The 22,956-nt window shown below is 35.1% G+C and overlaps 1 protein-coding gene across 1 annotated transcript; it reads right to left on the bottom strand.

The window, feature by feature from the left end:
* Window positions 1-163: 163 nt before the first annotated feature.
* Window positions 164-1,910, bottom strand: LOC139847437 (GATA transcription factor 5-like). The gene is made up of 2 exons (XM_071837109.1): window positions 1,424-1,910; window positions 164-1,101 (listed from the first exon to the last, which is right to left on the bottom strand). Exons 1-2 carry the CDS (start codon window positions 1,766-1,768, stop codon window positions 415-417), a joined length of 1,032 nt encoding a protein of 343 aa, XP_071693210.1. The 5' UTR covers window positions 1,769-1,910; the 3' UTR covers window positions 164-414.
* Window positions 1,911-22,956: the final 21,046 nt, after the last annotated feature.

Below are 22,956 nucleotides of genomic sequence, written 5' to 3'. Positions count from 1 at the left end.
GTCATTAGCAGCCAGTTGACAGTAAACCAACAAACCAAATTTGAATATTTCAAATTTGTACCAGAATTTTTTAAATATGAGAACGACTTCAAACTTATCGCTTGGAAATCTTTTACAAATTACGACTGACACTTGCATGCAAACATATTTCTAAATTGCAAAATTGCCAAGTCCATCACAAATTCACAAGGTACAACTTCTAATACATAACGTATAGTTCATTTAACCTGATTTTAAATTAAAAGTAATAAGAAAAACAACCGAATTCTAGTCTTAATTAATTAAAATTAAAGTAAATAAAACCTAATCAAACCTTCCGAACCTACCTTATCAATCTAACTAAAGTCCTTGAATGTGCCCACCAAAAATTTAAACCGGTACGAACTATACTACTGAACCGGTTCAACTATCTAACTATATCGAGGCTATCTGAACCGCTACATTCAAGGCCGGTTCAACTTCTGTTTCCTTTTTCTTTCTCATTTCCAACACTTTCCGGTGGCTGTTAGAATGAACGTCGCCGGAGAATGTAGGGCTACAAGCTGGTCTATACTCGGGATACAGCCGACCGGATTTGAACCGGACTCCACAAGCATTACACAAAGTTTTAGGACCTAATGGACCGGTTCTCCATTGAGGTGTCTTTTGAACTTGACAATGAGTACACCTACGTTGACTCAGTGACTCATTTGAACCTGGTCCGGTTTGGAAAAATTGAGTTTTCCTCTGCTTCTTTCCAGCCGGTTGCTTTACAAAATACTCCGTGAAATAAACCGGGGTCTTGAAAAGCATAGGAGAAGTTATGGACGAGTCATGAGATGACGATGAACTCGAAGACGACTCAGTAAGCGAACTCGACCCGGTCGACCAGATTCGGCCAGCTTTTCGCGAACGTTCAGTTCTTAACCTCTTCGGAACCGGGTAGTTTAATCCCAAAACCGTGAAACTCCGAGCTATAATATTATTCAACGGTTCAAACCGGTTCGTTGCAACCTCGCCGGTTCTCTCCTTAGAATTCACTGCTGAAGTTAAAACCGGAACCTCCAACACGGAATCATCCACAAGTTGTGATAACCATTCCAAGCTTTCCATATCATAACTCTGAAATTAAATAAATAAAATTATATTAAAATTATATTATATTAAATTAATAAATTAATATATTATTCCTTGTTACTCCGTAATTGATAAAAATTTTCTGATGATTTTTAACATAAATTTTACTCCGTATGTTTGCATGCCGCAACAAACCAAAAATTATATTACGCGTGTCTATATATATATATATATATATATATATATATATATATATATATATATATATATATATATATATATATATATATATATATATATATATATGAAATTACACGTGTACGTATACTAATAATTACATGTGTATATATGATATGTATTTAATTACCGGAACGGGGAGCTGGTTGACGGTGAGGGAAACGACGTCGTTGGAGCTCGAAAAATGATTAGAATTCAACGAATTATTATCAAAATCCGAAGACGAGACCGAGGTAAAATCCTCCTGGGAGGATTCTTCAAACGAAACATCACCGGAATTACTGAAATCCTTATCGGAAAGATCTAGAAGATCGTCAACGGAAAATTCATCGGCGGTGACGTTAATTCCGCTGACGCACCAAATATCTTCAATTGAAGCTTCTTGTTGTTGTTGTTGTTGATACTGTGCTGATTTCATGCCAATTATTTCAGAATAGAAACTTGATTTTAATGCTCTTGCTTCAATACACTCCATTTATGTTGTTAACTAATTATAGATTTAAAAATTGTAAGGTTAATTATTTGATAGGTGAGCGGTAGACAAAAACTTGCAGTAACAAATAATTCAAATTAATTTGATACGGAGTATTTATTGCTAAATATTCGAAAATATAAAATAAAGATAGTGTATAAGATATATATACAATTGTGTATGTGTATGTGTATGTATAGGTTATTACATGTAGGAGAGAGAGAAAAAAGATGGGTGGAATTGCGTGAAGATTTTTATGGTATGTGAAACATGATGCGGTGGATTCCATGGTTACTTCCTTTATATTTTTTTAATTTTTTACTCATAAATTTATATATATATAATTTGAGAACCATTAAAAAATACAGAACCTTGAGAACAAATCTTAACCGTTAGATCTTTTTAATCAATGGATAATATAAGGGGTGGCACACTTGTAAATATCCATTGTTATAATTTACTCCCGCTAACAAAAAGGGCACTATTGTCCATCGATTTATGTTTTAAATAAGGAAGGAAACGTAATTTGTGGAAGATTGAATATATTTCATAATCATGAATTCAAAAACCCCAAAAAATCTGGGATTCTCTGTAATCATATTAATCAGAACAATATGCTATCAACTATTATGCCGTATTTCTGCCAAATTAACCGCGATTATTCATTTAATCGATGGAATGGGGATCGGAAAAAGAAAGTCGAATAGGAAAACATCAGATATAATTATATCTATAGACTTAAGAATTATTAAGAAATTGTATATTCACAAATATGCACAATTGTTCAGTTACATATTGGTGTTACTGTGATACATGTGAATTAGAGTAATAACATCAAGGGTTATTTTAAAAGTACATATATGGGTTTGGTTTAAAGAAGGCAATAAAAATGTTTTTATTGTGATTCTTAATAAGATTTTAGATTGAGAAAACTGAGTTATGTTTGCATGTGAAGAAGTGCTTATGAACATGGCCGGTCCTAATGTTTTTGATGCCCAGTGCGACTAATAAAAAATATGCCCTTATTATACGTTGTTAACTATTGAATCAATCAGTATTTGAGGGCATGCTAAAAAACTAAACGAGCTCATCCCAGAATCCTTAAAAAAAAAAAAAAAATGCCACGTGGCAAACCGGTGTTTCAAAGTCCGGTTTGCCATGTCACTCTGCCATGTGGACAAAGTAGATAAAAATCGGACTTTGGAACACCGGTTTGGCCCAAACCGGAGTTTGAAACTCCGGTTTTACTAGTTTTGTAAAGATTTTTTCCAAATTTCTAGTTTTATAAACATATTAAAAAATATTACTATTTCAAAAAAAATTTCTGATAATGATGCGGTGAACCTACAAAATTTGAACAATGTTCATTTGTACAAGATGGATGGTTGTTCATTTGAACATTTGTTCATTTGAGTCGTTGAAAGACTAGGAGAATCATTCGAACATTTGTTCATTTAAGTCGTTGAAAGACTAGGAGAATCATTCTTCCATTTAACACCAAACACGGGTTCAATGTATCAATAATCCTATAATCGCATATTATATATGCACCATATTAGGCTAGCAAATACAAATATTACATGAACACGACGAAATGCTTCATTTATTTCCTCCTTAGTAAGTCCATTTCTCTCAAGAAACGAGCGTCTATACATAACTGGAGATTAAAACTTTACAACATTTTGTACTTAATCCTCGCGTATAGGTTGAACATTTGTTCATTTGAACATTTGTTCGTTTGAGTCTTTGAACATTTGAACATTCGTTCATTTGACATCTGAACCTTTGAACATTTATTTTTTAATATGGACATATGTTCAACGGTCCATGTTTCACAATCGCACATCAGTTCATGCGGCTAGTAGGATTTAATGGCTTTATTTATGTTGGTTTTGAAAGGATTGAGAATTTAAATGGATGTTATTTGGATTTTTAAGTTGGTTTTGAGTTGCTACATAATTTTTATGTTATTAGACTTTTCTATTGCATATACATACATGTTTCAGGCCATATAGCCATTGTGTATAGAAAATCAAAAAATATAGAAGCGTTTTCTCTGATGTACAAATATTAAAACATTTATGAAGAGTTATAGAAGCGTTTTCTCTGATGCATTTATGGGTGATGTTTACTGACCGCCTGACTGGCCCAAATTAACAATTTGGACAAATGTTGATGTTGTATGTATTGTAGATTCTATAAAAGGTCTGTTAATATTATTGAAGATCGGATGGCACAATTATATAATGGGACACAACTAAAGATGTCTTTTATATTTTACAGAGTATTATTTAGTGCAAAACTATATCTTTTCAAATATAGAACGCCTCTTCTAGAATGGGAATTCAACCCATCTAATAAATCACATCTAGAAGGTACATATGCTTCATTAATATAAACATTTAAACTTCGTCATAATAATTGGCATCTTCAATAGCAACACCTGCAATAATGTTACACTGATTAATAGAGCAAGAATGAAAGAAAATACTACCTCCGTCTCACCAGAAATGTCCACTTTGACTTTTTCCAGTTTTTCTTATTCAACTTTGACTTTAGATATTTTTGTTGATGTTACATAATATTTGATGAAGGTTATATCAATGAAAACACAATTAAAACTCAATTCATTCATATAATTTTCATCGGATATTATATAGCACGAACATAAATATTTATAGTCAAAGTTGACAAATAAAGACTGTCAAAAATTAAAGTGGACAATTATGGTGGAACGGAGGGAGTACATAAATATGTAAGTCAAATGCAAATGATAACGATAACTAATAATTTTATTTACATTCACCTTTATTCTCTTCCTCAACATGTTTAATATTACGATTAAACAAGTAGCGATATGTAGAATGGTGAAATTCAGATGAATTGTAGAATGATATATGATGATAATCGGAAGTAAAGAAAGATATTATCGACTAATTGAAAATAGATGTAACTGCGATCAGAAAACGTCGTCAAGTTGAACAAGATTACCTAGAATCAAGGAATGTAAATGTAACTGCTAGATGTAAACGTACAGAACAAATGAGGAGTTATTTATGAAAATTTATTTTTTATTTTTATTTGATTTCATTAATAGCAATAACTAAGTGTACAATTACTTAACTACCCTTACTAGTTTATGTACAAAACGAGTTCTCAAGGTTCCTTATATTTATTTGGTTCTCAAATGAACCCTTGACTATATATATATATATATATATATATATATATATATATATATATATATATATATATATATATATATATATATATATATATATATATATATATATATTTTATATTTTATATTTTATTTTTAAGAAGTATTTTAAGAATATAATTTATAATCTTCTATAATATATATTACTCCCTCCGTCCCACCACAAGTGTCCACATTTTCATTTTGAGATGTCCCATTTCAAGTGTCCACTTTGTGTTTTAACCAATGAGAAGAGGTTATTCTGGAGATAGAAGATTTCTGATTGGTTGAGAATGGAGTTAGTGAGATTTCCTAAAACTGTGTGCAAAAAGTAAGTGGACACTTGTAGTGGGACGGAGGTAGTAAATCTCTAATTCGAAGACATCATAAAATAGTAACTTCTAATATGTGAGACATCATAAAATTACAATTCTATAGTATATCTAGAAGTTATCTTTAATTATGTTATATATGTATGCAAAATATATATCTCAATAAATGATTAAAATGTAAGTTTTTATGACAAAAAAAATAGTAACTTTAATGAAATTTGAAAGAGAGTGGTGGAAGAATGAATGTAGTTTATTTAATTTAACCAAGTTAAATACATTAATATGTTTGTAAAACAACGACAAGTTTCTTAGTTGGAATCCGTTGTTCCACGGGTGATTAAATAAATGACTTTGCATTTACATTCACTTAATACCTCAAACATATCATTAAACTGTTTCTTTTAAACAAACCCGTAATTTTACGCGTCATTTTACTAGTTTAATTCTTATTTGTTATCAAAATTACCATGGTTAAATACTATATCTATATCTAACATCTAACGATAATAAGAATAATAATAAATAATCGGTACTATATAATTATTATTCCTTACATTCTATATTTATAGTCCAGTAATTAAGCTACAACTGTTTTTTTATGTTATTTGTTTATTGTTATTGTTTTTAATTTCATTTTTCTGAAAGTTTCTTATGTTTTGACGTGACAAGTTTAATTATAAAATGTGGGTAGGACCAAATCAACAGAAGGTCATACACTTGGAGTTCCAAATTCCATACTTGGATTTAATCTCCATTTGACTTTGTTATTTATTTGAGAAAATTGCGCGGATAATCTATATGGTTTGTATCATATTACATATTTAAATTAGATGTTTTGAGTGTAGATAGTCAGTGGTTTTCAAGTGAAGCAAGGATAGCCAGTTAATTAACACTGTTAACTTTTTTCGTTAAAATTGAATCATGTGCCAAGAATGTGAGGGTATTTTTGATATATCCATCTATTTACAATTCCCTTTTATCTATGAATTTTTTTATCTTCAACATTTTTACTTTAACCTTCATCTTCTTTAATACTACGTAATAAAATCTAATTTTATTTAAACATAATCATAACATCCAAATCATTAACTAACAATACAAATCATAAACCCTTAAATCCTTAATTACTTCAAATCCCAATCCCAATAACAAATCAAAACATAATCCAAATTAAAAAATCAACATTTACTTCAAAATACATATACATAATCCATTTATTTCAAAATACATAATCCATGATATCTAAAAGTCTAATACGGAGTACAAAATAAAATTAAATTGTACATTTTCGATGAAGACTTAAAACGCAATTTCAGTACCCGAGATTTCAAAATCAATCTCACTTGAGACTAAAAAAATCAAAGCCACCGAGACATAAATGATACATCAAGAATTTAAGGGTTTGTGATTTGTATTGTTAGTTAATGATGCGGATGTTATGATTATGTTTAAATAAAATTAGATTTTATTATTGAAGAAGATGAAGATTTAAGTAAAAAGGTTGAAAATAAAAAAAAATTCACAGATAAATGGGAAGTGTAAAAGGAAGAATATACCAAAAATAACCTCACATGCTTGGCACATGATTTAATTTTAACGAAAAAAGTTAACAGTGTTAGTGTAGTGAGTTATCCTTACTCCACTTGAAAACCACAAAAACAACTACTATCCACACTTAAAACAACTACTTTGGGTATCCATGCAATATGGTACAAACCACGGAGACTATCCGCACAATTTTCTCTATTTATTTTGTTTATTTCTTTTAACAAAAAGAAGTCATTTTTAACGACTTGTAAACATATTTTTACTATATATTTCTATTTTAAATTTTAAATAGATGGGGAGTATATATATTATAAAAAATATAATTATAATGCGGTATTCATTATTAAGTCTTTTCAAACATTTTAGTCGATTTTTTTAAAAGACAGAGAGCATTTTATCAATCAAACAATATATAATATACAAAACAATAGAGAGGTGATCGTCTCATGAAAAAGAAAACAAACAAAAAGTACAAAGAGAATATACAATGAAACTACACATCTAAAATTACCAATAAATCAAAAACATGCAAGCAGGACATTAGACGCTCAATTGAGTAGTCAAACCGAGAGGGCTCAGGACATAGTGCTGATCAAAACATTAACAAAATGACCCAAACCTGACCCATTTAGCCCCTAAAAATTTGCACAACCCATTCATGTTTAAGAAGCCTCATCGAATCTACAAAGTCATCACAGGCCGCAAAATGACCTTAATACCTTAATGACCCATTTTGTTGATTGCTAAGCTCTTTTTCGGAAAAGGAATTTATTGTTAAGGTGAGGTCTAGTAATTATTGTGAGATATAATACCTTAATAAGTTGATTTCCTACGAGTAATCCGACTAATACATAACTAAAAAAATCATGTTTTCTGATTTAATTCTTTACTTTAATTTTTATTTTGGGTTAAAGCTGCAAATTGGCTATATACTTTCTCAAATGTCCTGATGTCGTCCATATTCCCATTTGCGTCTCACTGTTGTCTACAAACTTTTAAAAAAAATGTACCAATGTAAACATTTCGTTACGGGTTACCTGCTGAACCGGTAATATTATTTATTTAACTTTTTTTTTTCATTTTATATGTTCCGATGTCGCCCATATACTTTCAGTTGTGTTCCGATGTCGCCCATATACTTTCAGTTTCTGTTCCGATGTATCATCGACGTGTCATGACTACCTACAAGCCACGTCATCAATTGTTTTTGTTACAGATAAAAAAGTATAGTTGACGACATCGGTACATTTTTTGAAAGTTTGTAGACGACAGTTGGACGCAAATGAGTATATGGGCGACATCGAGATATTTGAGAAAGTATATAACCAATTTGTGGCTTTAACCCTTTTATTTTTGTGTTAAAAAGGACTTAATGCATTACATATAAAAAATGTATTTTTTTTTTTTGTGTGTGTATATTCTTTCCGAATTTTCATTGTGAATTTGTTTTATCCGACTGTTAATTTTTTTTTTTAATTGAAGACAATAGATACTTCAAAAATTACGATAGTCTTGTATTTTGGCATCCTTGTAGTCTTGATTGTGTAGCTTAGAAAGCAATTTCCGTGAGTTCCTTGTTAGGTTTAGACTGTGGTAAAGGTGATTTTCGCGACTTTTAGTTTGATTTAAGGTTTATGGTAGCATTTGGTCGACATATTGGTTGGTTATGGTGTTTCTAGGTGTTTAAGTGTCATCAAACGGTGTTTAGTGTAAGGTTTAAATTATTGTTGGCGGTATCCTTCTATTTGTTAGGCTCATATTCCAGATTGTTTTCTCACAGCTCACTGATGCATCATCTGGTTCAAATGGGTCATTGATATTCCTTAATTTCTTTCGCACTCGGTTTGTTTTTCACCTCATTGGTTTGGTTTTCTTCTTGTTGTGATTAAGAGGGGATCGACTGGACGTTGGTACACACAAATTTTGAGAGAAAATAACTCTATTACTCACAAGAATAGATTACAGAGTATTACAAAACTCAAAAACAAAAACTCTCAAACTAACACACCAGGAATATCACCACTCTCTAGGGATGTATTCACTCTTGGTTAGGATTACACTTTAACTCACACACACTAACTAGGTGTGATTACACTTTTCTGAATGAATTACAATGGAACTTTGCACCTCTATTTATAGGAAATTCTGAGGAGGTGGAATGGTGTGAACGGAGATAGTGTGAACACAAAAAATGGTGGCTAGCCGTAACTGTTTCCAATTTTGCTACTTCCTTATGGTGTGAACGTTTAATACAAGTGGCTAGCCGTCATTGAATTCAATTTTGCTACTTTCATATCCATAGTCAAAATTGACAACTTTGAATATCTAGTATCTTCTAGATATTGGCTAGAATGGAGACATCTAGCGGCATCAAGTGTCAAGACCCGTTCTAATCCATCTGGACGAAGTCACCAACATCTGGTCCCATTGCGATGATCGACTCCAAGTAATGTCTTTAAAATGAGCAAATGCACAGCGGAAGGTTTCTTTCATGCCTGAGAATAAACATGCTTTCAAGTGTCAACCAAAAGGTTGGTGAGTTCATAGGTTTATCTTAAAACAATAAAATTCATCATTTTGATAGACCACAAGATTTAAATGTTGCATGGTACAAATGGGCCCGAATCCTATACCCACCTGTAATGTACATGCGATATCTTTTAAATACAGTACACCTTTCTCGTGTACAAAATCATTTTCATAAATCTTAGTAACCGTACACATATCTTGTGCACAAAAATAACATACACATAACCTGTGTATAAAATCATTCTCTCGATACATAACATTCACTTTTCATTGCTTTCATAGCTTGGCTTGGTAACCGACCTTAACATATAATGCGCATAATAATATCCCCAAAACAGAACATCTCGTCTGTATAATGATCATATAAACTTCGAAGTACTAAACACCACTGTAAGACCCGAATAATTGAAGTGTACACATGTGTATATAAGTGTATTGTGCGGTACTCGAATCGGGGTTTGGTTGTATATATTTAAAAAGGCAAAAGAAGCTGGACTGGGAGAGTTGCGCGCCGCGCGGCCTGGTGGCGCGCCGCGCCATCTGTCTGGGACAGATTCTCTCTTTCTTTTAAATTAGATATTTTGAGGGTATTTTTGTAAAATCACTTGGAGGCCGGATTTAATGCCTTAGATCAGTTTTGGGGAGTTCATTTACTCCTTCCACAACTACCAACACTTATCCAAATCAATTCTAGAGAGAGAGTGGCTTTTAGTGAGGGAAACCCCATTTTGGAGAAGAAGAAGAAGGTTTCTTGCTTAAGTCCAAGCATTAAAGTTGTTCGCCTTCCCTCTAGCTTCGTTGTGATAGTTGTGGTATGCTCTAATCTTAATTTCTTTGTTTAATTTGATTTAGGGCTAGGGCTTGGGGTGAAGATGAACATAAAACCCATTTTGTTAGTGTTTTGGGTGTTCTAGGGTAATTTGAGTCATGTAGACTCAATATTGGGTTAACTAGGGTTTGGAAGAGTTAATTGTTGTTAGAGAACCCTAATTAGCTAGTAAAATTGCTAGAACACCATGATTTATGTAAATGGGTGTAAATGGGTTAGTGGTTGACCCAAAACGGGTAGGTTGACTTTGAAAGTGTCAAATGGGTCAAAATGAACCTAAGCTAATTAATATGTGTGGTTGAAGCCTAAAACTAGTGTTAAAATGTGTAATGAACCTACTTTGGTTAATGATAGGGTTTTGTGATGAGTTAACCCGATTTTAGGGTTAAGGGTGCAAATGGGTCGGATTTGCACCATGGGTCAAATTAACACTAGGAGTGAGCTTTAGAGTGTTGACCAACTCGAGTTGTGATTTTGATATTGTGATAAATGTAATAGGTGCGTTACATTGAAGTGTTCAAGCTCGGTTATCTTTCACCAAGAGATTTTGAGGTGAGTGGAATAATTATGCATTCGTGTATATGGCGTGTTTATTTGTGGGTGTTATGGTATGAACCATCGAGCCGGTAGTACCATAGCATGTGTGTAAATTGATGTGAACCACGAGCCGGTAGCATCGAGTGTGAACCACGAGCCGGTAGCACTATAAAATAATTGATGTGAACCACGAGCCGGTAGCATCGAGTGTGAACCACGAGCCGGTAGCACTATAAACAAAGTGTGAACCACGAGCCGGTAGCACTATAAACGAGTGAGACTCAATGCTTATGGTGTGAACCACGATCCGGTAGCACCATAGCGTCATGGTTAACCATATTAAGATTTGTTGATATTTAGCATGCTAAATTATTTATGGTTGTGTTGAGTATATGCTAACTCGGTTATGTTATTGTATGACTTGTTAAGTGTTTGAGGTTGATGACATGCTTTTGTGTTACACGTTTCGTACGAGGTATCTTGTGTTGTGATTGCAAATAGATGGGCGATATATATGTATGTGTAATTATTGCATTCACTAAGCTTTGCTTACCCTCTCGTTGTTTACCACTTTTATAGGTTCGGTGTTGGACAAGGGTAAGGGCATCGTTTTGGACTAGGGATCCCGCTTGTTGCTAAGGGACGCTTTTGGTTTTAGTAGCTCTCGGAGTTTGACCGATAGTTGGGTAGTTTAATCCCAAACGCCATGCTCATTGGGTAGTTTGGAACTTAAACTTTTTGGTGGTCGAAACTCCTAAATTGTACTAAACTTGTAATTTGGGTCGTGTGGGCCCCGCTTGTAAAACTTTAATTTTATGTTTGAAACATGTTAGTTTTACATATTTGGTTGTATGGTAAAAAGCGATTTGTCTAAAAGTGCTGGGAACTAGTCAATCTTTTCGCGGTTAAAAGTCCCGGGGACAGCCAGATATGGCGCGGCGCGCCGATGGTCTGCAACAGAAATTTTTTTTTTATTTCGTATTTTCACAAGGTTTTGTCGGGTGTTAGTTTGGGTTGTTACAAGTGGTATCAGAGCATGGTCTAAGGGATTTAGGTGACTTGAGATAGGCGCCTAGACTTAGACTTTTGTGTGCGTGATTATGCGGGACTTGTAGGACTTTGGGTCGGATCAGAATGATTAGTGCATAGGGTTATGTGAACTAATCATGCGCTATTTGTTTGTGTTGTGTTTAGCAATCATCAAGCGAGATGGACGTTGTACTAGCGAGTTAGCGCGACGTGCTCGCGTAGTAATGACTAGCTACCATTTCTACGGGTGCAAATCGGGTCAAACAAGCAATGTACGACGATTGTTGAGCGAGATGGGGTAGTGAGGCGTATATGTATGTAATTGTGTATATTTGCCCTTTCGTTTCGTGGTTTAACCTAACTCGTTTTATAGAATGAAGACGAGAAACGGTCCCGATCACGATAACGGAAGTACAAGTGAAGACGCCGAGTTCTCGACCAAGGTCGAGGCCGTCTTTAAGAAGTTGAAATCGGACTTTCTTGCGGACGTTCGAAAGGTCTTCCAAGAGTCGGTCGATGGGCAAGTGACCGAAATGATAAACGAACGAATGAAGGCCACTATTGAAGAGGCCCTTGATGCTAGAAACGTTTATCCTCGAGGTGAAGGGGGTGATGGAAAGAGAGACTTCCACTACAAAAATTTTAAGGATACTCAACCTCCGACGTTTAATGGGGTGAGGGATCCGTTGAAAAGTACTTGTTGGATTTCGGACATCGAGGGGGCCTTCCGTACCGCGGAGTGTCCTCCCGAGAAGAAGACGAGGTTTGGGTCTAGCATGTTACGTGAAGAGGGCAAGTTGTGGTGGGATGATAAAATCAATTTGTATGGCGAAGAGCAATGCATGGACTTGACATGGGAGGAGTTCAAGAAAGAGTTTTTCAAGGAATACCGAACTTCATCCGATCTTGATCGAATCCGGGACGAGTTGCATCATTTGCAACAAGGTTCCATGGATTTAGTTACCCTCAAGTCTACATTCTTGGCAAAGACTCGTTTTTGCCCGGAGTATGTGGGTGATGATCATAAGCTTATGAAAGATTTTTATCGTACCTTGAATGCCGACTACAAGAGCAAGATTAGCCGGGGTATGGCTAAGACTTTTGATGAATTGTTTGATTTGGCTCGGGGTTTTGAGCCGGAGGTGCCTAGGAAGAGTGATTTTACTTTTTCGAAAAGGAAGTTTGAAGGATCGAGCCATTCGAATTTTTCAAACAAGAAGTCCAAAAGAGGCGCCGAGAGCGTTAATAGTGCGAAGAAGGGTGGTTCCGGGAGTTTTGGACCCACTTGCTTTAATTGTAATCAAAGAGGGCACATGGCTCGCGAATGTCCTAAGGCGTCGACCAAGGTTACTTGCTTTAATTGCGGCAAAGAGGGGCATAAGAAGCCGGAGTGTCCCGACTTGCGAAATGATAATGTGAAAAGGTTGGAGAGGGCGGCGGGTACGGCTAGGGGTCGCAACTATTTGATGACTAATGATGCAGCCAAACAATCGAACGAAGTTGTCTCAGGTACTTTTACGGTTAATTCTAAACCGGCGAGAATTCTTTTTGATAGCGGTGCAAATTTGTCGTTTGTTTCTCCTAAATTTGTGCCTAAACTTGATAGACCGTTAGCTAAGTTAAGTCGTCCGGTAGAAGTCGAAATAGCGGACGGCAAGACGGTGCTAGTGGTTGTTGTGTGTAGGAATTGTGATGTTGTTTTTGGTGCTGAAAATTTTAAAATTAATCTCATTCCAATGACCTTGGGCGATTTTGATATTGTCGTTGGTATGGATTGGCTCGATCATTACAGAGCCGATATTGCATGCCATGACAAGTTTATTCGTGTTAAGGCCCCAAGTGGGGGAGAAATGATTATTCATGGTGATAAGAGAAGAAGAACGGTGCCGATATGCACTTTTGCACGGGCGCGTCGTTCCATTGTTACCGGTGGCATGGCTTTCCTTACTCATGTGGTTGATACTCGTAATGAGCCACCACCTATTCGTGAAATTCCGGTAGTTAATGAGTTTGAAGACGTTTTTCCGGATGAGTTACCGGATGTTTCGGCGGAAAGACAAGTCGAGTTTCGCATTGAGTTGGTTCCGGGGGCTACCCCCATCGCTAAAACTCCTTATCGTTTAGCACCAACGGAAATGCAAGAGTTGTTGAATCAAATTCAAGAGTTGCTTGAGAAAGGTTTTATCCGACCGAGTGCTTCGCCGTGGGGCGCTCCGGTCTTATTCGTGAAGAAGAAAGATGGTAGTATGCGTATGTGCATCGATTACCGTGAGTTAAATAAAGTGACGATCAAGAATCGTTATCCGTTACCTAGGATTGACGATTTGTTTGATCAACTTCAAGGCGCGACGTATTTCTCTAAGATCGACCTACGGTCCGGCTATCATCAAATGCGGGTCCGTGAGGAAGACATTGAGAAAACGGCTTTCCGAACGCGTTATGGGCATTATGAGTTAGTGGTTATGCCTTTTGGTCTTACGAATGCACCGACGGCATTCATGGATCTTATGAACCGGGTGTGCCAACCTGTGTTGGACAAGTCGGTCATTGTGTTCATTGACGACATACTAGTCTACTCGAAAAGTATGCACGAACATGAACGTCACTTGCGTGAAGTTTTGAAGACATTAAGAAAGGAGAAGTTGTATGCAAAATTCTCTAAATGTGAATTTTGGCTAAGAGAGGTCCAATTTCTTGGCCATATTGTGAACGAAGGCGGTATCCAAGTGGATCCGGGGAAGATTGAGACGGTGAAGAGTTGGGGACGACCGACTACGCCTACGGAAATCCGGAGTTTTCTCGGGTTGGCCGGTTATTATCGTCGGTTTATCCAAGATTTTTCTAAGATCGCTTCTTCGTTGACGAAATTGACAAGGAAGAATGCGAAGTTTGCTTGGGAGAACGAGCAAGAAATTGCTTTTCAATTGTTAAAAGAGAAGTTATGTCAGGCTCCGGTGTTAGTGTTACCGGAAGGTGTCGAAGATATGGTAGTTTATTGTGATGCTTCCTTAAATGGGCTCGGGTGTGTTCTTATGCAAAGGGGTAAAGTCATTGCTTATGCCTCTCGATAATTAAAGGAGCACGAGACGAGGTACCCGACTCACGATTTAGAGATGGCGGCGGTTGTGCATGCGTTGAAAATTTGGCACCATTACTTGTATGGTGTCAAGTGTACGATATATTCGGATCATAAAAATTTGAAACATCTTTTCACTCAAAGAGATTTGAATTATCGTCAACGTAGGTGGATGGATGTGGTGAAGGACTATGATTGTGAGATACTTTATCATCCGGGTAAGGCGAATGTGGTCGCGGATGCGTTAAGTCGAAAGACTCAACATCTGGCGATACGTGTAGCATCGTTACGTTTAGTTATCACTAACGACTTTCTTGAAAAGATGGGTGAAGATCAAATAGAGGCTTATGTTCACAATAAGCATGCGGAGCGAATTGTGGGCCAATCGGAATTCATTACTATGGGCCCGCGGGGTTTATTGTCGTTTCAAGGAAGGGTGTGGGTGCCTAAGATGGGTGATTACCGACGGGTGCTACTTGACGAGGCACATAAGTCAAAATATTCTATTCATCCGGGCGCGACAAAAATGTATCACGACTTGAAGAAAGACTATTGGTGGCCGGGCATGAAACGCGATGTTGTGAAATATGTTGAACGATGTGTTACTTGCTTGCAAGTTAAAGCCGAGCACCAAAAGCCGTATGGTAAGTTGCAACCGTTAGAGATCCCGAAGTGGAAATGGGAGCACATTACCATGGATTTCATCACTAAGTTACCTAAGACGGCGAGGACTCAATATGATTCGATTTGGGTTATAGTTGATCGGTTGACGAAAAGCGCTTTGTTTCTTCCCATTAAAGAAGCAATATCGTCGGAGACCTTGGCTAAGTTGTTTATCAAGGAAGTGGTCGCTCGTCATGGGGTTCATATATCTATTATCTCGGATCGAGATACCCGTTTTACATCTCGATTTTGGGAAAAGTTTCATGAAGATATGGGTACGCAATTGAAGTTGAGCACGGCGTATCATCCTCAAATGGACGGTCCAACCGAACGTACGAACCAAACTCTAGAAGATATGTTACGGGCGTGCATTATTGATTTTGGTGGTAGTTGGGACGAGCATTTGCCTTTGGTGGAATTCTCGTACAATAATAGTTATCATACTAGTATCGGGATGCCACCGTATGAGATGCTCTATGGGCGTAGATGTCGAACTCCCGTTTGTTGGGGAGAAGTGGGTCAACGAGAGATCGGGAGTACCGATTTGGTTTTGGAGACGAACAACAAGATTGATATTATTCGGGAACATTTGAAGAAGGCTCAAGATAGGCAAAAGTCGTATGCCGACAAACGTAGGCGAACGATCGAATTTCAAGAAGGTGACATGGTGATGCTTAAAGTTTCGCCATGGAAGGGTATTATTCGATTTCGAAAACGGGGAAAGTTAGCTCCTCGATTTATTGGGCCATTCAAGGTTTTAGCTCGTGTTGGTGAAGTTGCATATCGATTGGAATTACCCGAAGAGCTTGCGGGGATCCATAATACATTCCATGTTTCCCACCTCCGTAAGTGTCTTGCGGATGATTCCTTATGGATGCCTTTAGACGAGATCGAGCTAAACAACAAGTTGGAATATGTCGAAGAACCGGTCGCCATACTCGATGAGAAAGTTAAGAGGTTGAGACATAAAGAAGTGAGGACTTTTAAAGTCCAATGGCGGCGTAGCAAGGGTTCCGAGTTCACTTGGGAACCCGAAGAGTTCGTGTTAGTGTATCTTCCCTCTTGTCATGCGGCTTGGATTGCGAGGGCGCAATCCGAATAAGTTGGGGAGAGTTGTAAGACCCGAATAATTGAAGTGTACACATGTGTATATAAGTGTATTGTGCGGTACTCGAATCGGGGTTTGGTTGTATATATTTAAAAAGGCAAAAGGAGCTGGACTGGGAGAGTGGCGCGCCACGCCATCTGTCTGGGACAGATTCTCTCTTTCTTTTAAATTAGATATTTTGAGGGTATTTTGGTAAAATCACTTGGAGGCCGGATTTAATGCCTTAGATCAGTTTTGGGGAGTTCATTTACTCCTTCCACAACTACCAACACTTATCCAAATCAATTCTAGAGAGAGAGTGGCTTTTAGTGAGGGAAACCCCATTTTGGAGAAGAAGAAGAAGGTTTCTTGCTTAAGTCCAAGCATTAAAGTTGTTCGCCTTCCCTCTAGCTTCGTTGTGATAGTTGTGGTATGCTCTAATCTTAATTTCTTTGTTTAATTTGATTTAGGGCTAGGGCTTGGGGTGAAGATGAACATAAAACCCATTTTGTTAGTGTTTTGGGTGTTCTAGGGTAATTTGAGTCATGTAGACTCAATATTGGGTTAACTAGGGTTTGGAAGAGTTAATTGTTGTTAGAGAACCCTAATTAGCTAGTAAAATTGCTAGAACACCATGATTTATGTAAATGGGTGTAAATGGGTTAGTGGTTGACCCAAAACGGGTAGGTTGACTTTGAAAGTGTCAAATGGGTCAAAATGAACCTAAGCTAATTAATATGTGTGGTTGAAGCCTAAAACTAGTGTTAAAATGTGTAATGAACCTACTTTGGTTAATGATAGGGTTTTGTGATGAGTTAACCCGATTTTAGGGTTAAGGGTGCAAATGGGTCAGATTTGCACCATGGGTCAAATTAACACTAGGAGTGAGCTTTAGAGTGTTGACCAACTCGAGTTGTGATTTTGATATTGTGATAAATGTAATAGGTGCGTTACATTGAAGTGTTCAAGCTCGGTTATCTTTCACCAAGAGATTTTGAGGTGAGTGGAATAATTATGCATTCGTGTATATGGCGTGTTTATTTGTGGGTGTTATGGTATGAACCATCGAGCCGGTAGTACCATAGCATGTGTGTAAATTGATGTGAACCACGAGCCGGTAGCATCGAGTGTGAACCACGAGCCGGTAGCACTATAAAATAATTGATGTGAACCACGAGCCGGTAGCATCGAGTGTGAACCACGAGCCGGTAGCACTATAAACAAAGTGTGAACCACGAGCCGGTAGCACTATAAACGAGTGAGACTCAATGCGTATGGTGTGAACCACGAGCCGGTAGCACCATAGCGTCATGGTTAACCATATTAAGATTTGTTGATATTTAGCATGCTAAATTATTTATGGTTGTGTTGAGTATATGCTAACTCGGTTATGTTATTGTATGACTTGTTAAGTGTTTGAGGTTGATGACATGCTTTTGTGTTACACGTTTCGTACGAGGTATCTTGTGTTGTGATTGCAAATAGATGGGCGATATATATGTATGTGTAATTATTGCATTCACTAAGCTTTGCTTACCCTCTCGTTGTTTACCACTTTTATAGGTTCGGTGTTGGACAAGGGTAAGGGCATCGTTTTGGACTAGGGATCCCGCTTGTTGCTAAGGGACGCTTTTGGTTTTAGTAGCTCTCGGAGTTTGACCGATAGTTGGGTAGTTTAATCCCAAACGCCATGCTCATTGTGTAGTTTGGAACTTAAACTTTTTGGTGGTCGAAACTCCTAAATTGTACTAAATTGTAATTTGGGTCGTGTGGGCCCCGCTTGTAAAACTTTAATTTTATGTTTGAAACATGTTAGTTTTACATATTTGGTTGTATGGTAAAAAGCGATTTGTCTAAAAGTGCCGGGAACTAGTCAATCTTTTCGCGGTTAAAAGTCCCGGGGACAGCCAGATATGGCGCGGCGCGCGGGCCATATGGCGCGGCGCGCCGATGGTCTGCAACAGAATTTTTTTTTTATTTCGTATTTTCACAAGGTTTTGTCGGGTGTTGGTTTGGGTTGTTACAACCACGCCCACTAGCCCTTCCGTCTAGTAAACATTCTGGGTGGGGGTGTTAAACCCGGTAGCTACCTTTAGGATTCGCGCCAATTAGGCGTGCACTAATTCTCAAAATTAGTGATGTTCCCTAATTCTTAGGTTACCAAGCAATAATAATCATGGGAAAAATATTCATATCAATTGTGGCAATTATCACGTCCACATAATTCAATGGTGGCAATTATCACGTCCACATAATTTATTCGAGGAATGTTTTGCTTGTGTCTATCTCGTCAAACATTTATAAGAGCATTTCATGTATTCGCAGTTCAAAATGTATTTCAAAAGCATTTAATAAAGCAGTTGTAAAAGTAGCGCATGTATTTTCAGTCCCAAAAATGTAAAGAGTGAAAGGGAATCAAATGAAGTCACGTAATGTATTTTGTAGTAAAAATACATATGACTATATTGAACAATTGAACAATGCAGGGTTGGCCTCGGATTCACGAACCTGTATAATTCATATATGTATTAATACATACATGTAATCGAATAAATCTATATATTATTATTACTGGTATAATTATTTATTTTAATAACTTATATTCAAAAATATTAATTCTCCTCATGTTATATTGTTTTTATATTTATATATATATAACATTTGTTTGTTAAAATTAGTAGTTATAATAATATTAAAATAGTATTTGTAATGGTAAAAATGATAATAATGATAATACCTAATGTTACTAATAAAAACATTAAAGTTAATAATTTTGCTAATAATAATATTGATGATAGTTTTTAATTAAAAATCATATAATGATAATATCAGTAGTTTTTGATAAAATGAATAGTTTAGTAATAATGGTAGTGAAAATAATAAATTTTGATATTAGTACATAATACTTAATAATAATAATTATAACAATCTTTTTACTAATGGTAATCTTAATAATAATACTTTTACTAAAAATAATTATAATTTCTAAATGTTTTTAATACTAATGTTAATGATAATAATTATAATATTAGTAATAATAACAGTAATAATAATACTAACAATAATATTACTAGTAATGATAATACTAATAAGTTTTGAATTGTAATTATAGTACCTATAATAATAAGGATAATAATAATAATAATAATAATAATAATAATAATAATAATAATAATAATAATAATAATAATAATAATAATAATAATAATAATAATAATAATAATAATAATAATAATGTACAACCTTTGAAGACAAGCTTTATATAAAAATTACGCGGCTATCCAGGATAGAACCCACGACCTCAAGTTACCCCATCAACATCCCAAACCATCACTCTGCTACTTATTTTCTGATTTACATCACAACTTAAATTTATTTAACCTTTATCTGCTGTTCTTTTTCTTCATCAATTCAGCCCAATCAATAGCCCAACGATTAAATAATAAATCCAACAGAAGTAATAGAATCTCTCGGCCCAATTTAAAGAACTCCATTAACCCGTTTGTGTTTACATAGCACCCGAAGTAGATAGCCAGTATAATATTTTTTTTTTTAAAAAAACTGTTTTGGAATTAATATAATATGGAGTGGATACTGAAGCTGGTCAGCACTCTAACATTCTCATTAACCTTTAATCATCATTCATATTATCTTTGCTTTTTATCATATCATGTACCCTTTCATCATTTTTTTTATATATAGCATCATTATGTCTACTCAAATGGTAGGGTTATATGGTGATATTTAGACAGGAAAACAGCAACCTGAGTTGCTGTTCGATCAGGCCACTAAAAAAAATAATTATGGCAGTGGTGGTGATGGCTTGTTAATGCTGCCAACGAAGAAGAAAACAAAAATTAAGAGGGATCGATGGTGGTTAACTTGGAGAGGATGGTGGCCGTTCACGTTTTTCAACAGAAACAAAATATGTTATAGGATATCATCTTCATCATTATCTTTATTCATTATTGCTGTTGTTGTTATCAGGAGAAACATAAATAGGAGTAGAAGCCGTTAGTTGGTTTATGTGGTTGGTTGTTGTTCGTAGTCACGAAGGTGAATTTGTTTGTGGGTTTGATGAGGTTGTCAAGCAAGCGGGTCACCCGGGTGGTGGTTGTCGGACAAAACACAACGGGAATGAAAATAGCAGCAGTTAACAAGATGTTGTGATGTTTGGTTTGTATAGTAAGCCACTATAAGTCGATGGTTTGGGTCTCGTTGGTAATTGAAATAAAAATAAAGCGATGGATGATTAAAGGAGTAGGTGGCGGTTTTTCATGATCATAGTAGGTAAAGGTGGTTGTCGACTAAGGTGATGGTTAAGTAATAGGATTAGACTTGTATATGGTGGTTGTGTTATATTTAAATAAAAAAAAATAGAACGAAAGCAGACAATTGAAATGGGTTTGGGTTTGGGTTTGTTCTTCGATGGTGTTGGTTGCTTCGGTTCAAAACAGAAATCGATGATCAGTTGATAATGGTTCGGGTTGGTGGTTGATCATGGGTTCATGGTGGTTTATTGGGTTGAACAAGAGGTGAATAATATATATGTTATATGTGATAGCGAATTCAATTCTTGGATATTGAAAGTGATATTGAAAAATGGAGATGAAATGGTGTTCGGTTGCTCAACCAGAGAGAAAAAGAAACACAATAAGGAAATGGGTTTTGTTTTGTGGGTGTCTTTCAATAAGCAAATAGATGTATATATAGAGATTAAAATGTATCATGTAAACAACTATGCAATTTGGTGTTTGTGTAAAGAAAGTAATTGAGAATATAATCAAGATGGTGGGTGATATATATATATATATATATATATATATATATATATATATATATATATATATATATATATATATAAGTACGTGTAATGTTTATATATAGAGAGATTAGATAGAAAGGTAGAATAGATAGGATAGATAGAGATTGTTAACAGAAAGTAATTTGGTGATTGGGAGTGTGTTACTAGACAAGAAAGAAAAAGTCAGAAAAAAATAGTGAGTTTTGTTATGTAATCATTCAAATGTATGTACTGCATGTATATGTATGAATATATTACTCCGCATGTCAATGTTTGGGAAAAAGAAAACAAAAATAAAACACAGTAACATAAAGTAAAGGAATCTAAAGTTTCAATTATGCAACAGAGAAGCAGCCGTAGTTTTTAGATATATCCTACCGACAGTTTTCCAGGGATATTACATTGTGTCCATTACTAAACAGTTACGGATAAATTTAATTCAGAAAAATCCCATATTTTAAAATTAAGTTCATTTATTTATTCCACTCATTAACTGTTTGAAACCTGATCAATAATGTTCGATAATTATTTATTTTCTGTTCCAATTTATATGTACGGAGTACTAATATTTAAATTTAAAAAGGTAAAAATATTTTTAACAAATCTAACATCTTCTTAATCGATTTACAGTTCAACTTTTATTTTAGTCCTTCATGAACATGTAATATATCTATATTAAAACTAACGAAACGTCAACCTAGTGTTGCTGACGTTTACTAATTAGGCTCGAAATCATTCATTTTCAATATACACATTATATATATATATATATATATATATATATATATATATATATATATATATATATATCAAATCTTAATTAACAAGTTTAAGTAAATAAATATATTAATTATATTCTTTTAAACAACTAAATATAATATTATATATTTACAAGTAATATATATATATATATATATATATATATATATATATATATATATATATATATATATTTAAATATATATGTAACTATTTACAAATAGTTGTTCGTGAATCGTCGGAAATGGTCAATTGAATATATGAAACAGTTCAAAATTTTTGAGATCCAACCTAACAGACTTTGCTTATCGTGTTGAAAATACAATATCGTATCGAGAGTTTGATTTAAAATTAGTCGAAATTTTCCGGGTCACTACAGTACCTACCCGTTAAAGAAATTTCGTCCCGAAATTTGAGTGAAGTTGTCATGGATAACAATAAAAATGTTTTCATGACGAATATGAGTTAGAGTTTTATCATTATTGATTAATATAGATACAATGATTCAATCATGTGAAGCGTACGAGTAAAGCTATCACAAAAGAGTGAAAAGTTTCGTCTGAACTTTTGACGTAGTCATGGCGGATTTCCAGAATTCAAGGTATTTAAGGAAATCTTCTAATTAGAAAGAAAATGTAATATCATGATTAATTAGCAAACTGCTGGAATCACGGTAAGGATAGAACTATCAAGAAAATAATCTCTTGATATGTTTAGAGGTTATGTAGAATGAAAGAGTTATGTATCATGGCACATGATGAGGGTAAGATCTGTGAACTATCATCACGTTCCATTAGAA

Source organism: Rutidosis leptorrhynchoides, chromosome 5, assembly GCF_046630445.1.
Source record: "Rutidosis leptorrhynchoides isolate AG116_Rl617_1_P2 chromosome 5, CSIRO_AGI_Rlap_v1, whole genome shotgun sequence".
NCBI lineage: Eukaryota > Viridiplantae > Streptophyta > Magnoliopsida > Asterales > Asteraceae > Rutidosis > Rutidosis leptorrhynchoides.
This window is presented reverse-complemented; position numbering and strand designations above follow the sequence as displayed.

What these genes read in the sequence shown, in the direction of transcription:
- LOC139847437 (XM_071837109.1), bottom strand. Translation starts at nt 1,768, where the DNA reads ATGGAGTGTATTGAAGCAAGAGCATTAAAATCAAGTTTCTATTCTGAA. An exon ending in TCAACCAGCTCCCCGTTCCG is followed by an intron (nt 1,102 to 1,423) that starts GTAATTAAATAC and finishes ATTTAATTTCAG; the next exon opens with AGTTATGATATGGAAAGCTT.